The sequence below is a fragment of the Doryrhamphus excisus genome, linkage group LG19 (assembly GCF_037039965.1).
Source record: "Doryrhamphus excisus strain RoL-2023G ecotype Guam linkage group LG19, RoL_Dexc_Guam_v1.1, whole genome shotgun sequence".
NCBI lineage: Eukaryota > Metazoa > Chordata > Actinopteri > Syngnathiformes > Syngnathidae > Doryrhamphus > Doryrhamphus excisus.
Genome location: NC_136375.1, coordinates 1609006 through 1628538, shown reverse-complemented (window position 1 = coordinate 1628538; position 19533 = coordinate 1609006). Strand labels below are relative to the sequence as shown.

The following is a 19533-nucleotide window of genomic DNA, read 5'->3' as shown; positions in this document are numbered from 1 at the left end:
TATTAGTCAATGACAACACAAAATTCATTTTTTTATGAAACTTTTTATTATTAAGGCAGAAAAAAAATTCCCTATATGAAAAAAGTGCCCCCTCCGGTTAACTGAGATTAATTAATTAACTAATTAATTAATCCAAGAGTCTCCAAAAGGATTTAAATCAATTTCTAAAATTTTGGGGCTCCTGCCAACCACAGCGAGAGCCATTATCCACCAATGCAAATTTTTTTGTCGCACACGTAGAAGTAAAGCCCGCCGCCATTTCCTCCCCGCCACCACGTGTGACAGGCTACAGCCGTCCCAAAACTTTTGAAGCTTCACGCAAATGACGAGCTAGCATCCTCGGCTAGCATCCAAACGATGAGTCGGCGGTTTCAAGTGCAGGACTCTTGGAAGGCGTGGATGATGCTGTTGTACGCGGGAGGCGGGGTCTGTGAGGGCAGGAACCCTTTCAGTCCGTTCCCCCCCAACCAGAAAGAATGCCGCTTGTTGGGCACCAATGATTCCGAATCAGACGCCACGGTGTCCTCTGGCATTTGGACCTGGGCGTCGTCACCTGTGGCCGTTCCGGTGCTTCCTTTCCTCGGCGCCGGGCGGAACGTGGAGGTCTCCGGTGCCGGTTTGCTCCCCAGTGGCCCCACGGGCTCCAGAGAAGGTTGCCGGTAGACGTTGAGGAACGTGCTGCGGTAGAGTCCCAACTGGCCGTCAGTCGGGGTTCGGGATTCTGAGGGTTTCTTCCTCCTCTTCTTGGTGCGTCGCGTGATGCGGGCGGTGGCTCGGCGCCGGGACGCCCAAGTCAGCAGGACGTAGACCAGAGCACCCAGCAGGAGGCCCACCAGGATGGACAGACAGAAGGCAAGGATCATGTCACCTGCACAGAACGTGTGAGTGTGAATGGTTGTTTGTCTATATGTGTATAGACATATACACTTGTATTTTGCTTTGGTATCCTTTCTGCTGTTAGCAAATGACATTATTTTAGTTTTATTTAGGTTCAAGAATAATCGATTTAAAGCATTTTTCTACTGAACAAAAAGCCGTACTATCTCAGTATCTGCAAAATAATATTAGCTGTATATTTTGTGTCACTTTACGGATGTCATTAATATAAAATTTAAACAGTTTTGGTCACAGCATCGACCCCTGAGGTACACCACATTTTAATTTTTAATTGGCCATCAATACTTTTGCTGTGTTTAATGAAAACAAGCGGAATTTTCCATAGCATATTAGCTTTTTAAACATTTTGAAATTGTCATTTGTGTTTCTTTAATTAGATGAAAGTGGCAAATGGGCTGGGGCAGCTGGGATAGGCTCCAGCACCCCACCCCCGTGACCCTCGTAGGATAAGTGGCATAGAAAATGAATGGATTTCCAGCTCATCTTTTCATGTATAATGATGCCCCAAAATGTATTTTCATTTTCTTTCAATGTATTGACTTGTATTTTTGCTTTGGTATCCTTTCTGCTGTTAGCAAATGACATTATTTTAGTTTTATTTAAGTTCAAGAATAATCGATTTAAAGCATTTTTCTACTGAACAAAAAGCAGTACTATATCAGTATCTGCAAAATAATATTAGCTGTATATTTTGTGTCACTTTACGGATGTCAGTTTGAACAGTTTTGGTCACAGCATCGACCCCTGAGGTACACCGCATTTTAATTGAATTTATTCAATATGGAATTTTTGATAGGATATTAGCTTTCTAAACATTTTGAAAATGTAATTTGTGTTCCTTAAATTAGGATTTTTTTTGCTTTGAGCCGCATATTTGGGTTAGGAGCTGCGAGTAACCGGCAGGCATAGCCGAGGCCAGCTATTTGGGGGTCCATTTTGTGTTGGCAAAAAAAACAGAATGTTGAATAAACACAAAATTGCATAAACATATTATGCAGTCTCATGTTGGTAGGTGGATTAAAAACTTTGAAAATATACATTTATTTATACATAAAAAATATTTCTGTTTGTGATTAACTATGATTAATTACAAGTTAACTATGCACAAAATGTGATCATTCCGGGTCGCAGGGGCACCTCTTCCAGCTCTACCAGGAATTTCTTTCAGTCATGATCATAGGTGTGTGTAGGGGGGGAGGGGGGGGAATATAAAATGTGATTAATTGCGATTAAATATTTTAATCAGCCCTATTTTTGACATCAGCTTTGAATCTGAAGGACCAGTGGAGGGCTAAGATGTCATCTTGAGTATTTCTTATCGCGGTTGCGTTTGAGTGGGCTATGTTACATAAACGCTTGCGTTGCGTCATGGCCGCCGTGTGGGTTCACACTCGGTCGTACGCTTTCAGTACGAAAGTAAGAAAGCGCCACTCACCCGTGTTGAAAGACTGCAGTATTTCCAAAAGCGGGTGCGTGTCGTTGTGCGCCATCTTTCCACGTCTTGTTTATTCCCAGCTTTTCCCAAGACGAGCTGCTTGGGTTTTTTCTCGGGGGGGGGCCGGGGCCCAGCGAAGGAAACTTTGCTGTCGTGCTTCCTTCCCTCTCTGGCTTTAAAATTAGCAAGTACATAGCTTATCTGTGTGGGACATAACAGCCATTGCCCCCCCCCCTCCCCTTTCTCCCGGGCATCATTTCCTCCAGATCAATACTACTTTTGGCACAATCGGCCCCCCAACCCCTGAAACTTTGGTTTGTTGTGGTTTCAAGCTTAATTATAAAGTGTTGATGATGCATGTAAGAAGTGTGCACCGGTGGGTCCGCAGGCTATCGAACTCTCAGTCCCTGCAGGGATTTCCTTCCATTGTTGATGTTTCCACTCACAGCAGCAAGCGTGAGCGCACACTCGACGTGTATTTGCTTTAAATCAGCATTTCACGTCCCTTTTAGACACTCTCACGGTGTCATTTTACACAAATAAAGATTTGCCTTAAAGGGCCAGCCTTAAAGGGCCATCCTTAAAGGGCCAGCCTTAAAGGGCCAGCCTTAGAGGGCCATCCTTAAAAAAGCCTATTAATATCAACTTCATTTATTTGTGTCGCTGTTTTATTTTCCAAACATTTCAATATTGTTAGCAAATAATCTTCATCAATGTTGTTTTTGTAATATTAGCCAAAAATAAATAAAAACATAAAGTTTTTCCCAAAATCAGTATGCATGAATGAGTATGAATCCGAAATCAGGAAAAAGTCGAAACAAACAAACAAAAGGTTATTTATTCCCTAACCTCATTTTCCAAAAATACACCTTTTTTGTTTTGTTTCTCATAATATTATTATTATTATTGCTGTTTTTAATATTTCACCTCTGGTATGAAAATTGCACTCAAAATATTTTGACTGAATTCTCATCAATTTTTTTTTATTCCATTTCTAGCGGTTGCTTTCATTTTAATTTTCTTTTTAACTATTTCAACTTTATTTCTTTTCGTAATTATGACTTTATTTACATATTTTGTCTTCATTCTTGTAACATTACAATTTTTTTCTTTAACCTAATTTTCCAGAAATTACAACTCTTTTTTTTAGTCGGCAACTGAGATTTCCCTGGAACTTGTTCTATTGAAAATGAGATAAAGTTGTATAGAAAACGAATGGCTGAATATCCAATAAACGGCTTGGCTTCCAGTCACATAAATATGTTGCGTATTAGCGCCCTCTGCTGGATATTTTATGCATGTGCATCACATTTATTTACAGTAGAGGAAATACCAAACCTTTTTTTTTTACCAAACCTTTTCCAGTAAGGGCCTTATAGTGAAAAATGAAGCGATGCAACTTTCATATTACATGTAGATATGCTAAGAAGTTAGATATATTTCAATAAAAAAATTATTATTATTAAATTATTAATTATTATTGAAAGACTTTTACCTGCACTGGATTCCCATCTCTGCATCTTGAGCTTTTTACTGTATTCTCATAAAATTATAGCCTGTAAATGTTCTTCTCTTAATTCTGATTTTATCGCCATAATATTTTTACATTATTCCCATAATATGATAACTTTCTCTAAACTAAAAATTGTGTTTTTTTTCTTTAATAGTTCAACTTTTGGCCTCTAAAATGACATTATTTTTCTTTTTCTCATCAGAATTTAACTTTTTCTCTTAATATTTGGAATTAATTCTTGTAAAGAATAAACCTGTGGCTTGATCCACATGCACACAGCTGTAAGTAGTGTTTTGTAATATTACGACTTGAAAAAAAAAAGCAAATTTATGCAAGTGAAACTATGTTGAATTGTACTTTTTCATTTTATTTTTATATTTTTGGATTTTATTCATGTGAAAATGAAATAATAATTTGTAAATGATATTCTTAAATGACATAAATAATGTAAATATGATAATATGATAGTTTAAATGTCATTTCTTCCAGGCCAAATTGGCTACAGCGGACAGTGTTTGTGTTTGGGTTCATTCTAATGAAAAGATGCGTTTCACAGTGTTGGCCACTAGAGGGCAGAAAAGAGTAATAAAAGGCAACGGTGGTTATTTTTGTTTGTTTCTTCGACGTCACAGAACAACACAAGCGAAGCAGGGGCGTATCTTATTTTCATTCCAACACCCCTACAATCCCACCCCCCTCTCTTCCACCTCCATTTCACCCTCGCTCCCTCCTCCCCGGTTAACGACATTACAACCTGCCCGCGCGAAACCGGACCGGACGCCGCCCCGCCGCCCATGAGAGCTCCGCCGCGCCGACGCAGAGCAGAGCAGCGCCGAGGAGGCGCCGAGCCGCGGGGGAGTCAGCGCCAGGGCACCAGCGCTCCAGCATCACCTCGGAGTAGAAGACAAGCAAGGAAAGGGGGAGTCGGCGAGGAGCGGAGGGACACGGAACCCGCAAATAAACACCCTTCGTCGGGTAAGTCATTCATTCATGCGGGCCGACAGGTGGAACAGGACGACATGTTGGCTCCGTTGTGTTGGCTCCATCATGTCATATCGATCTGTTGTCGCTGCCTTGAGCGTATCTCAGCATCAGCATCATCTGTTAGCATAGCCACATTGTGTCGTACGCGAGCTCCAGATGCGGGGATGCTGAGGAGGAGGCGGAGTGATGCTGCAACGGTGTCCACATCCTCCATGCTGTTATGATGTGACGGCGGCAGTCTGCTGTTCCAATATGGCGCGCCTGTCTGGAATTCTGTCCCATTGCTCCCGGTACCTCCGGGAGTCGGATCCTTTTCTTTTTCCCGGCGTCTATATGGATGTGTTGTTGGGAGCGCGGCTAGCCTGTTTTGGTTTCGCTTACACCCCACGGCATTGCAATGCAGCACCTCACTCGTGGACACGCCACGAAACTGTACCCCGCCGCCCCCCCCCCCCCATTGGTGGCCCCACTTAAGCGGATTGTGTTGTGTATCGGATGTGTGCTAGCCTCCATGCTGGATTTCGACCGTTACCGGGAAACGTCTGTGTGTTTATATGTACATATACTACAATGTTAGCATTGCTCAGTGATGCTAACAGCGCTAACGTAACGCTCGTATATTAGAACAACAACAACAACAACATCATGCTAGCTCAGCAGTTTGGCTAAAGAAAAAAAATAAATCATCAACATCTGTAGCGGAGCTCTGATTTATATTTTAAGACGTGTAGCGAAGCCTGGCTGTTTTAAAAAAAAAAAAATCAGATTACAACTTAAGTGACATGATTTGTCATCATGTTACTGGTATTCTGTTATTTTTGCAAAATGGTTATTGGAATATTTGGACTTTATTCGTGAAAAATCACTGCTGACTTTGCCCCGCCCCGCCCCGCCCCGCTTTTAGCCTTGTTTTTAGCTCCGAATGAATGTATGGATATTCTTTACTGTTTTTACTCAACTCTATTTTTTATTCCTTTTTTCTTCACTGTGAAGCGTCTTTGAGTACTCTGAAAAGCGCTATACAAATAAAATTTTTAATTTTAATTTTAATTTTAATTTTAATTTTAATTTTAATTTTAATTTTAACTTGTAAGCTGTAAGTAGTGTTTTGTAATATTTGTAATAATTTTAATTTTAATTTTAATTTTAATTTTAATTTGTAAGTAGTGTTTTGTAATAATTTTAATTTTAATTTTAATTTTAATTTTAATTTTAATTTTAATTTTAATTTTAATTTTAATTTTAATTTTAATTTTAATTTTAATTTTAATTTGTAAGCTGTAAGTAGTGTTTTGTAATATTTGTAATAATTTTAATTTTAATTTTAATTTTAATTTTAATTTTAATTTGTAAGCTGTAAGTAGTGTTTTGTAATAATTTTAATTTTAATTTTAATTTTAATTTTAATTTTAATTTTAATTTTAATTTTAATTTTAATTTTAATTTTTAAGCTGTAAGTAGTGTTTTGTAATATTTGTAATAATTTTAATTTTAATTTTAATTTTAATTTTAATTTTAATTTTAATTTTAATTTTAATTTTAATTTTAATTTTAATTTTAATTTTAATTTTAATTTTAATTAATGTTTATGTGTATTTTTGAATTTTTGTATTTTGTATTTTTGTATTTTTGTATTTTTGTATTTTATTATTTTATTATTTTATTATTTTATTATATTATTATTTTATTATTTTATTATTTTATTATTTTATTATTTTATTATTTTATTATTTTATATTTCTATTTATTTTTGTAAATATTTTTATATTTATTTATTTATTTTAAATTTTACATTTTTAAATTTTTAAATTTTTAATTTTTAATTTTTAATTTTTAATTTTTAATTTTTAATTTTTAATTTTTAATTTTTAATTTTTAATTTTTTATTTTTTATTTTTTATTTTTTTGCTGCTGTTGTTTACTGTAAATGTCCCTACAATTTACAATAATTTTATTGTAATTTTATTGTAAATGTCCCTTGTGCACGCTCACTTCCTCCATGAGAGGTTTTCAATGTTTTCAATGTCCCTGGGGGGGGGGGTATGTCAGAAAGTAAAGTTAGCACCAAGCTAACAAGGTCCTAACATAGTGTCTCCATACAGTGTATACAGTATGGTGTACATAGTGTATACAGTATACAGAGTATAGCGCATGCACAAAGTAGCCACAGCGTTTCCCACGTCCAGGTATGTTCCATTTCCTGTTCTATGGTTACCATCACATGTCTCTTGTTTGCCCTTACTAGTACTCTTCATTTACCAAAAGCCCAATGCTGCTGATCTCACATATATGATGCTTGGAAGTACAAATTTAACTCCAAACTGTATCACTTCCTGGCGCCCTACGTATGTTTAGGCGGTCCCATTTCATGGAATGTACTGGTACGTGTCACAAAAGCGGCAGAAAAGGCCTGCTACTCTCTGCTTTGCGTTTGCTCAGCAAAGTGCATCCGACAGCGCTCGTTTCGTCCACATTTGTCATACAGTTAGCTGGCTCGTGGGGCTCGAACACGGATCCGCTTTCCTTCCGATTGTAGGACTGTGGCTGAAAAATGAGGTGATGTGTGAACGAGGAGCTGTGATTACTTTTAACGGACACAGTCGGCCTCCTCGTCAAGCTTGGGGAAGCTTCTGGATGTTAGCATGCGGATGCTAACTAGCCACTTCCTGGTTTAAGAGAGGATGATGTAAGATGGGGGCGGGGCCTCTAACACAAATAAGAACAACATATTTGTATCCGCCCATTTTTTTATTTACTTGATTCACGTTTGGTTGATGGAGAATGACCTGAGGCAGGGGGTGTCCAATGTGAAGTCCGGGGGCCATTTACGGCCGGCGGCTGTTTTTTTTTTTTTTTTTTTGCTGAAAAAAAAAAAATTGCACGAATAAAGATGAAATATTAAGAGCGTAAAGTCATAATATTAGGAGAAAAAATACATACATAATAAAATTTAACAAATAAAATGAAAAAGTGATCAAAAAAAGAAGCAAACAAGAAAAAAGACAATCATTTTTTTAATATTATGGTATATATTTTTGCTGAAAATTTTTTTGCTCAAATAAAAATGAAATATTAAGAGCGTAAAGTCATAATATTAAGAGAAAAAAAAATAATAAAATGTAACAAATAAAATGAAAAAATTATTAAAAAAAGAAACAAAGAAGAAAAAAGACAATAATTTTTTTAATATTATGGTACTAAAAATAAAAATATTAATACTGTATATAAGTATATAACAAGGACGCGTCCTTTCATTTTTCAGTATGTGGCCCTTGCTGGACCTGTGGCAGGGGCAGGGGGTGTCCAATGTGACGCCCGGGGGCCATTTACGGCCGGCGGCTGTTTTTTTTTTTTGCTGAAATTTTTTTTTTGCACAAATATAGATGAAATATTAAGAGCGTAAAGTCATAATATTAAGAGAAAAAATCTATTTACAATAAAATGTAACAAATACAATGAAAAAGTGATTTTTTTGCTGAAAAAAAACATTTTGCACGAATAAAGATGAAATATTAAAAGCGTAAAGTCATAATATTACGAGAAAAAAATATATATAATAAAATGTAACAAATAAAATGAAAAAGTGATAAAAAAAAAGAAACAAACAAGAAAAAAGACAAAAAAATAATAATATGGTACTAAAGTTTTTTTTTGCTGAAATTTTTTTTTGCACGAATAAAGATGAAATATTAAGAGCGTAAAGTCATAATATAAAGAGAAAATATCTATATATAATAAAATGTAACAAATAAAATTAAAAAGTGATAAAAAAAGCAAGAAACAAGAAAAAAGACAATAATTTTTTTTAATATTATGGTACTAAAAATTTTTTTGCTGAAATTTTTTTTGCACGAATAAAGATGAAATATTAAGAGCGTAAAGTCATAATATTAAGAGAAAATATCTATATATAATAAAATGTAACAAATAAAATGAAAAAGTGATAAAAAAAAGCAACAAACAAGAAAAAAAACAATAATTTTTTTTAATATTATGATACTAAAAAATTTTTGCCGAAATTTTTTTTGCACGAATAAAGATGAAATATTAAGAGCGTAAAGTCATAACATTAAGAGAATAAATAAATAAATAATGAAATGTAACAAATAAAATGAAAAAGTGATGTGAGGGGGTAGGGGGTGTCCAATGTGAAGCCCGGGGGCCATTTACGGCCGGCGGCTGTTTTTTTTTTTTTTTTGCTGAAAATTTTTCGCCTCCCAATTGGTCATTGTGCATCCGGTTGGTATCTCGGATTTAGATTCAGGCTCGTTTTGGTCAAAGTCCCTTTGGAATGGTTTGGTAGGACTACTTCAGTATGGATTGTACCTTGAAGGACAGAAACGGACATGTTGACCTGCTGAGATATTTTTAGCCTAGCTTCTTAACGAGAAGTCATTTTTGCTGTCATTCTGATCTGTGATCAGAAAAAAATCGAGTATTTTTACGTGTCCCAGAACGGGATCGTAAGAGGAGCATATGGAATGTGGAGAAGGAACATCTGGAAGCGTAGCGTAGTCCAGATGATGCAATGCAAGCTTACAAACGTTGCACCGTTCCTACGTCAGCGTCTTTCTACTCATCTCCGCCTCCTCTTTTTCTCCCGGGAAGTCACGCTCTCCACTCCGTCGTCAGGAAGATCTGCTTTGGATCTCGCAGGAAAAATGCGTGCTGTTCCTCACACGCAGTACACTCATATGATGATCATCACGTCGCTATGAAAAGCCTCATTGATACCACGCCGACAGGGATTTGAACTATGCGTAACCCGAGCTTAAACACAAACACACGTTTGCTTGTGCTTCCCGACACTCCGGGTAGTAAACTATTCCCGAGCCAGTGGGGATTTTTGCCAAAGGAAGGCATCCTAATGCTTCCTGTGTTAGCATCTTCTTTGTTATATTAGTTATAAATATTCAGCATTCACGACTGTGGCTGTAGGCGACCTCCTGTGTCATGCAGCATTTTTAGGTTCATTGGTCCCAGGCCCAACCAATGTAGTATTCCTGATTCATAAATACAATATTATTGTACTTCAAGCATAGAAAGCTGTTTACTACCTTCTAGTTATGGGTTTGAACATCATTAGAGCCCTCTAGACATGAAATAACACCCCTATAGTTACCTTTACACTCCTGTTACCCAACATAGGAGACACAATAATAATATAATTATGGGTTTTAACATGATTAGAGCCCTCTGGACATGAAATAGCACCCCTATAGTTACTTTTACACTCCTGTTACCCAACATAGGCGACACATAAATAATATTTACGGCTTTTAACATGATTAGAGCCCTCTAGACATGAAATAACACCCCTATAGTTACTTTTACACTCCTGTTACCCAACATAGGAGACACAATAATAATATAATTATGGGTTTTAACATGATTAGAGCCCTCTAGACATGAAATAACACCCCTATAGTTACTTTTACACTCCTGTTACCCAACATAGGAGACACAATAATAATATAATTATGGGTTTTAACATGATTAGAGCCCTCTAGACATGAAATAACACCCCTATAGTTACTTTTACACTCCTGTTACCCAACATAGGAGACACAATAATAATATAATTATGGGTTTTAACATGATTAGAGCCCTCTAGACATGAAATAACACCCCTACAGTTACCTTTACACTCCTGTTACCCAACATAGAAGACACAATAATAATATAATTATGGGTTTTAACATGATTAGAGCCCTCTGGACATGAAATAGCACCCCTATAGTTACTTTTACACTCCTGTTACCCAACATAGAAGACACAATAATAATATTATTATGGGTTTTAACATGATTAGAGCCCTCTAGACATGAAATAACACCCCTACAGTTACCTTTACACTCCTGTTACCCAACATAGAAGACACAATAATAATATTATTATGGGTTTTAACATGATTAGAGCCCTCTGGACATGAAATAACACCCCTATAGTTACTGACTGATGAAATATTTTATATTGTTTGTGATTGTGTTCTACATTGTTATTGTTTTTTTTGACTTAGCTCTTGACATTTGTCATGAAAATAGAAGTCGTGTTGCTGCTGGATGTTCATTTTGTCCAGGTGATACTGTGTGTTTGTTTACATGACACTCACATTCTACCCGCGACATCATGCTAGCAACACTAGCATAGCCGAGTCATCCACGGCGCTAACATCACAATCACATTTTTACTAGCGACAACATGCTAGGTTAGCCTCATCCGTAGCTGACCGATGAAATGTTTTATATTGTTTGTGATTGTGTTCTACATTGTTATTGTTTTTTTAACTTAGCTCTTGACATTTGTCATGAATAGAGAAGTCGTGTTGCTGCTGGATGTTCATATTGACTGATACTGTAAGAGTGTTTGTTTACATGCCACTCACATTTTTTTGACATTCACATTTTACCCGCGACATCATGCTAGGTTAGTTTATTCTCTAGCTTAAGTTTAAGTTCTAGCTTAGTTTAAGACGTATAGTGAAGCCTGAGCACATGCTCAACAAGTGTTGAGTTACATATAATAAGGAAAGTGAGCCCTGAAAGAAATTTGGCATGGCTCAAAAACGCTCAGTTTCAGAAGGCGTGGTTAAAACTGCCCATTTGTGATGTCACAGAGGGCAGAATTTCCTTATATGGGTCATAGTTAGGGAGCACTTTGGGCGTGTGAAACCTCAACCACAGCGGATCGGGCATGCCCAGAAGCGGGCCGTGGGTGGAATAGATAAAACAGAGCGTTGTGTACAAGTGTACAAGTACATCAAAGAAGTACACAATGAGGTAAAACACCAAATTAGCCACAAATTAGCCGTTTGTATGCTATTTGTTTTGATCCCACTTCATCGGGAGCCAAATGAACCTCTCTAGCGTGTCCTCGAATAGCTCGGCGTGATCACAAAAGCGCCACTCCACTCCACACCGAGAGGCGCTACGTCGCTAACGAGCCAACGAGTCAAGTACGGCGTTTCTCGTTAGCCGCGTAAACATTCTGAAAATAATTGTTCCACTCGGCTGCTTTTAATAGCGTAGTGTTTTTGTTTCGCTAATGGTGATGTTGTGCCTTAATGGGCAACGTCGTGAAGTGTTTACTAGGCACGCTAGCGCGGATGCTATCAAAACAAGCTGGGTACAAATGAGTGCAAGTGTGAGCGTGGGAGGCGCCGAGTCTGTTTGTTTATTTGTTTGGCAACATGTGAAATTGTTTTTTCTCGCGGGCAAAAGATAGCCTGAGCTAAATTGCGATGACACGTCCGGAATGCGGAGCATAAATAATTAGCACAGGCTAACTAAATTTTTTTTTAGACTTTTACAATCAGTAACTGTTACATTTGTTCACTTCCTGCTTTCCTAATATATATATTTTTAAACTTAAATTCTTTTTTTAAACTTTTACAATCAGTAACGGTTACATTTGTTCACTTCCTGCTTTCCTAATATCATTTTTTAAAAAACTTTTACAATCAGTAACTGTTACATTTTTTCACTTCCTGCTTTCCTAATATATATTTTTTAAACTTAAATTCTTTTTTTTTACTTTTACAATCAGTAACTGTTACATTTGTTCACTTCTTGCTTTCCTAATATCATTTTTTTAAACTTTTACAATCAGTAACTGTTACATTTGTTCACTTCCTGCTTTCCTAATATCATTTTTTAAAAAACTTTTACAATCAGTAACTGTTACATTTGTTCACTTCCTGCTTTCCTGATATCATTTTAAAAAAAAACTTTTACAATCAGTAACTGTTACATTTGTTCACTTCCTGCTTTCCTAAAATCATTTTTTAAAAAACTTTTACACTCAGTAACTGTTAAATTTGTTCACTTCCTGCTTTCCTAATATAATTTTAAAAAAAAACTTTTACAATCAGTAACTGTTACATTTGTTCACTTCCTGCTTTCCTAATATAATTTTTAAAAAATGTTTACAATCAGTAACTGTTACATTTGTTCACTTCCTGCTTTCCTAATATCATTTTTTAAAAAACTTTTACAATCAGTAACTGTTACATTTGTTCACTTCCTGCTTTCCTAATATATATTTTTTTAAACTTAAATTCTTTTTTCTAACTTTTACAATCAGTAACTGTTACATTTGTTCACTTCCTGCTTTCCTGATATCATTTTAAAAAAAAACTTTTACAATCAGTAACTGTTACATTTTTTCACTTCCTGCTTTCCTAATATATATTTTTTAAACTTAAATTCTTTTTTTTTACTTTTACAATCAGTAACTGTTACATTTGTTCACTTCTTGCTTTCCTAATATCATTTTTTTAAACTTTTACAATCAGTAACTGTTACATTTGTTCACTTCCTGCTTTCCTAATATCATTTTTTAAAAAACTTTTACAATCAGTAACTGTTACATTTGTTCACTTCCTGCTTTCCTGATATCATTTTAAAAAAAAACTTTTACAATCAGTAACTGTTACATTTGTTCACTTCCTGCTTTCCTAAAATCATTTTTTAAAAAACTTTTACACTCAGTAACTGTTAAATTTGTTCACTTCCTGCTTTCCTAATATAATTTTTAAAAAAAACTTTTACAATCAGTAACTGTTACATTTGTTCACTTCCTGCTTTCCTAATATAATTTTTAAAAAATGTTTACAATCAGTAACTGTTACATTTGTTCACTTCCTGCTTTCCTAATATTATTTTTTAAAAAACTTTTACAATCAGTAACTGTTACATTTGTTCACTTCCTGCTTTCCTAATATATATTTTTTTAAACTTAAATTCTTTTTTCTAACTTTTACAATCAGTAACTGTTACATTTGTTCACTTCCTGCTTTCCTGATATCATTTTAAAAAAAAACTTTTACAATCAGTAACTGTTACATTTGTTCACTTCCGGCTTTCCTAAAATCATTTTTTAAAAAACTTTTACACTCAGTAACTGTTAAATTTGTTCACTTCCTGCTTTCCTAATATAATTTTTAAAAAAAACTTTTACAATCAGTAACTGTTACATTTGTTCACTTCCTGCTTTCCTAATATAATTTTTAAAAAATGTTTACAATCAGTAACTGTTACATTTGTTCACTTCCTGCTTTCCTAATATCATTTTTTAAAAAACTTTTACAATCAGTAACTGTTACATTTGTTCACTTCCTGCTTTCCTAATATATATTTTTTTAAACTTAAATTCTTTTTTCTAACTTTTACAATCAGTAACTGTTACATTTGTTCACTTCCTGCTTTCCTAATATCATTTTTTTAAAAACTTTTACAATCAGTAACTGTTACATTTGTTCACTTCCTGCTTTCCTAATATCATTTTTTAAAAAACTTTTACAATCAGTAACTGTTACATTTGTTCACTTCCTGCTTTCCTAATATAATTTTTTAAAAAACTTTTACACTCAGTAACTGTTAAATTTGTTCACTTCCTGCTTTCCTAATATAATTTTTAAAAAACTTTTACAATCAGTAACTGTTACATTTGTTCACTTCCTGCTTTCCTAATATAATTTTTAAAAATTTTTTACAATCAGTAACTGTTACATTTGTTCACTTCCTGCTTTCCTAATATCATTTTTTAAAAAACTTTTACAATCAGTAACTGTTACATTTGTTCACTTCCTGCTTTCCTAATATATATATTTTTAAACTTAAATTCTTTTTTTTAAACTTTTACAATCAGTAACTGTTACATTTGTTCACTTCCTGCTTTCCTAATATCATTTTTTTAAAAACTTTTACAATCAGTAACTGTTACATTTTTTCACTTCCTGCTTTCCTAATATATATTTTTTTAAACTTAAATTCTTTTTTTAACTTTTACAATCAGTAACTGTTACATTTGTTCACTTCCTGCTTTCCTAATATAATTTTTTTTAAACTTTTACAATCAGTAACTGTTACATTTGTTCACTTCCTGCTTTCCTAATATATATTTTTTTAAACTTAAATTCTTTTTTTAACTTTTAAAATCAGTAACTGTTACATTTGTTCACTTCCTGCTTTCCTAATATATATTTTTTTAAACTTAAATTCTTTTTTTTTTAACTTTTACAATCAGTAACTGTTACATTTGTTCACTTCCTGCTTTCCTAATATAATTTTTTAAAAACTTTTACAATCAGTAACTGTTACATTTGTTCACTTCCTGCTTTCCTAATATAATTTTTTGTTTAACTTTTACAATCAGTAACTGTTACATTTGTTCACTTCCTGTTTTCCTAATATAATTTTTTAAAAACTTTTAAAAATTTTAATTTTAAAAATTTAAATTTAAAATTTTTAAATTTGTGAAAATGTAAATTTCAATTAAAATTATTGTTACCTAAACACTCAATGCTCCAAATTGTTAAGTATACAAAATATGTACTTAAAATGTGTACTTCTGAGTCAGATTTAGCTTTATACGTGGTGATGCGGAGGAAAAAAAACACTGAGCCCCCCCCCCCCCCCCCCCCCCCAAAAAAATGCATCAGCCATCTGAAATGCCGACATGGCTATGACGCCTGCAGCTTTTGAAAATGTGGCGGCAAAAAAAAAAAAAAAAAATTGTGGCCGCACACCATCTGCTCGGAGCATGTGTCTGAATACAGTACACCTTGCTAGGCCACAGCAGATGGCTCCCTTCTTCCTTATACTCTGGTTCTCCTTGTGATGTGGAAGTACTAGTAACAGATTAGTTTAAGACAAATCTGCAGTATTACTTCCATTCTTCAGTTTTTCCTTTTTAACCACATATGCATGGAAATTGGTCCCAACATTCCCAGTTCAGCTAATGATATCAAGCGGATTATTGCCGCTTGGGCTCCATGTTGAATGATGGCTGTGTAAAGTTGACTACTGCCGCGGGGGAGGAGCTAAACTACTCGATGCAGAGCTCTCTCAGGAACTTAATGTGTTCCTGGAAACGCTACAAGAGCGCTGCACTCATCAGGGGAATAGACCCAGCGTCATTAGTCAGCCCTCCTGCCTTGCACCTGCCTTGACTTATTGACTAAATACGTCCTGTTTGTAGGACCACTTCCTGTTTCTCTCCCCGAGCTTCCCTTGACATGTTGCTGCCTAGGGCGAGATTTACTCTTGCAAAAGCTCTATTCATTTATTATTATTATTAACCATGGAGTCACAGCTGTGGCTGTAGGCAACCCCCTAGTGTTTATACTTTTTATCAATGCCACAAGATTGCTGCATCTGAGGTGGTTTTGGTGGGCTGCCTCCTGCTTTCCTAATATCATTTTTTTTAACTTAATTTTTTTTTAACTTTTACAATCAGTAACTGTTACATTTGTTCACTTCCTGCTTTCCTAATATCATTTTTTTTAACTTAATTTTTTTTTAACTTTTACAATCAGTAACTGTTACATTTGTTCACTTCCTGCTTTCCTAATATCATTTTTTTTAACTAAAATTTTTTTTTAACTTTTACAATCAGTAACTGTCACATTTGTTCACTTCCTGCTTTCCTAATATAATTTTTTTTAACTTAATTTTTTTTTTAATTTTTGCAATCAGTAACTGTTACATTTGTTCACTTCCTGCTTTCCTAATATAATTTTTTTAACTTACATTGTTTTTAACTTTTGCAATCAGTACCTGTTACATTTGTTCACTTCCTGCTTTCCTAATATATATTTTTTTTAACTTAAATTTGTTTTAACTTTTACAATCAGTAACTGTTACATTTGTTCACTTCCTGCTTTCCTAATATATATTTTTTTAACTTAAAATATATATTTTTCATTTTTACAATCAGTAACTGTTACATTTGTTCACTTCCTGCTTTCCTAATATAATTTTTTTTAACTTAAATTTTTTTTTAACTTTTACAATCAGTAACTGTTACATTTGTTCACTTCCTGCTTTCCTAATATAATTTTTTTTAACTTAAATTTTTTTTTAATTTTTGCAATCAGTAACTGTTACATTTGTTCACTTCCTGCTTTCCTAATATAATTTTTTTTAACTTAAATTTTTTTTAACTTTTGCAATCAGTAACTGTTACATTTGTTCACTTCCTGCTTTCCTAATATATATATTTTTTAACTTAAATTTGCTTTAACTTTTACAATCAGTAACTGTTACATTTGTTCACTTCCTGCTTTCCTAATATATATTTTTTTAACTTAAAATATATATTTTTCATTTTTACAATCAGTAACTGTTACATTTGTTCACTTCCTGCTTTCCTAATATAATTTTTTTAAACTTAAAATATATATTTTTTAATTTTTACAATCAGTAACTGTTACATTTGTTCACTTCCTGCTTTCCTTATATATATTTTTTTAACTTAATTTTTTTTAAACTTTTACAATCAGTAACTGTTACATTTGTTCACTTCCTGCTTTCCAAATATAATTTTTTTTTTAAAAATTTTTTTTACTTTTACAATCAGTAACTGTAACATTTGTTCACTTCCTGCTTTCCTAATATAATTTTTTTTAAACTTAATTTTTTTTATTTTTACAATCAGTAACTGTTACATTTGTTCCCTTCCTGCTTTCCTAATAGAATTTTTTTTAAACTTAAATTCTTTTTTTTAACTTTTACAATCAGTAACTGTTACATTTGTTCACTTCCTGCTTTCCATAATACAGTTTAAGGTTTTTTTTTTGTTTTTTGTTTTTTTTATTCTTTTGTTTTTTTTTGTCCCGTACCGTAGTACAAGGTGATATGACCATACAATGACATAATGGGTACCATAGTAGTATAGTAGTACATATAGTGATATATGGGGGGGGGGCTCAAACTGTTTGCTGGCGCGACAGCGATTGTTCGAGGAACCATCCACCCAGCGGTGAGTCCAACGTTTGTTTTTAAACAATGATATCCTCCAATTGTGCAGTACTCCGTGAGTACCGTCAAAAGCCCATTAAGCTAACTGCCAATTTAGCATCACTACAAGCACAGTCGGCGCGACCCATCTAATGCTCGTATTTTTAAAATGGTCTTCTCATGGGAGTTTATATTACAGCCGATCGTGTTGCTGAAATACATAAAGATAAAATAACCTTTTGTTTCTTGGGTCTTTACATTTTATGGTGCTTTTATGGTACTTTTTTAAAATCAGCTCTAGTGGCAATGTAGTTTTGAACTACGACACAGAGTTGAATGAAATTGTTGCACAGCGAGATGAAATTGAAATGTCGATAATTATACCTCAGCGTTTATTGAACGATATTGATACTTAAAGTGCACTTAGGAGCTGAAAGGTGAATTTACGAGCTTACTCTGCCGCTAAGAAAGCGCCACGCAGATCGCCATCAGATGCATTCATGCTAGCAGAAGAACTGGCAATTAATATTTTATAAATAAAAAAAAATAATTTGATTAGATCTAAATTAGATTTGATCCATCCGTCCTGACTCTTCCCTGCTGATGCAGCCAGAGACCCGGGTCAGGTCAGGACAATACCCTGCAAGGCCTCCCAGACCTCTTTCATAACCCTGATGAGCTCATCCAGATACAGCCGTGCAAGCATAAGGCCATATGATATTGTATGATATAGTATGTATAAAGTATATAATATAAATATCAGCAAGCATTTTCATTGTAATATAGCTTAAGGGACAATATTATAGAAACTTTGTCAAATTTATACATTAGTAGGCTTATTTAGTTATGTCAACACACAGCAGCTAGTGTCTAAATATCTGGCAGCACAAGTGAACATACAGTTAAGCATAGTGCACGAGTGCTGCCATAATTTGGGGGGAGCTGCGGTTCACTCAGGAAAGATTAATTTCAACATGCAGGGTGATCATTTTTATTACTATACATCTTCTCACAGGACAATATGACATAAACAAGCTTAGATATACTTTAAAGCAGCCCGTGTACAGCTTGGATAGAATCGTCATGGTCTGGCGATGCATGAGTGCTGCCGCAATTTCGGGAGTTGCGGTTGTACAGCTTGTAGAACAGTATAGAGTGTCTAAATATCTGGCAGCACAAGTGAACATACAGTTAAGCATAGTGCACGAGTGCTGCCATAATTTGGGGAGCTGCGGTTCTGGAAAGATGAATTTCAACGTGCAGGATGATAATTTTTATTACAGTACAACTTCTCACAGGACAATATGACATAAAGAAGCTTAGATATACTTTAGAGTAGCCCGTGTACAGCTTGGATAGAATCGTCATGGTCTGGCGATGCATGAGTGCTGCCGCAATTTGGGGAGCTGCGGTTGTACAGCTTGTACAACAGTGTAGAGTGTCTAAATATCTGGCAGCACAAGCGAACATGCAGTTAAGCATAGTGCACGAGTGCTGCCATAATTTGGGGGAAGCTGCGGTTCACTCAGGAAAGATTAATTTCAACATGCAGGGTGATCATTTTTATTACAATACATCTTCTCACAGGACAATATGACATAAACAAGCTTAGATATACTTTAAAGCAGCCCGTGTACAGCTTGGATAGAATCATCATGGTCTGGCGATGCATGAGTGCTGCCGCAATTTGGGGAGTTGCGGTTGTACAGCTTGTAGAACAGTATAGAGTGTCTAAATATCTGGCAGCACAAGTGAACATACAGTTAAGCATAGTGCACGAGTGCTGCCATAATTTGGGGAGCTGCGGTTCTGGAAAGATGAATTTCAACGTGCAGGATGATAATTTTTATTACAGTACAACTTCTCACAGGACAATATGACATAAAGAAGCTTAGATATACTTTAGAGTAGCCCGTGTACAGCTTGGATAGAATCGGCATGGTCTGGCGATGCATGAGTGCTGC

At 34.7% G+C, this 19533-nt stretch overlaps 2 protein-coding genes across 2 annotated transcripts in view; one reads left to right on the top strand and one right to left on the bottom strand.

Moving 5' to 3' along the window:
* Positions 1-73: 73 nt before the first annotated feature.
* On the bottom strand, positions 74-2461 carry myct1b (myc target 1b). The gene is made up of 2 exons (XM_058057149.2): positions 2333-2461; positions 74-868 (listed from the first exon to the last, which is right to left on the bottom strand). Exons 1-2 carry the CDS (start codon positions 2385-2387, stop codon positions 372-374), a joined length of 552 nt encoding a protein of 183 aa, XP_057913132.2. The 5' UTR covers positions 2388-2461; the 3' UTR covers positions 74-371.
* A 2076-nt stretch (positions 2462-4537) lies between these two features.
* palm1b (paralemmin 1b) overlaps positions 4538-19533 on the top strand; it is a 30428-nt gene continuing 15432 nt past the window's right edge. The window contains exon 1 of the mRNA XM_078799246.1: positions 4538-4820. The gene's annotated coding sequence lies outside the window, so the exon portion shown is untranslated. The remainder of the gene's footprint in view (positions 4821-19533) is intronic.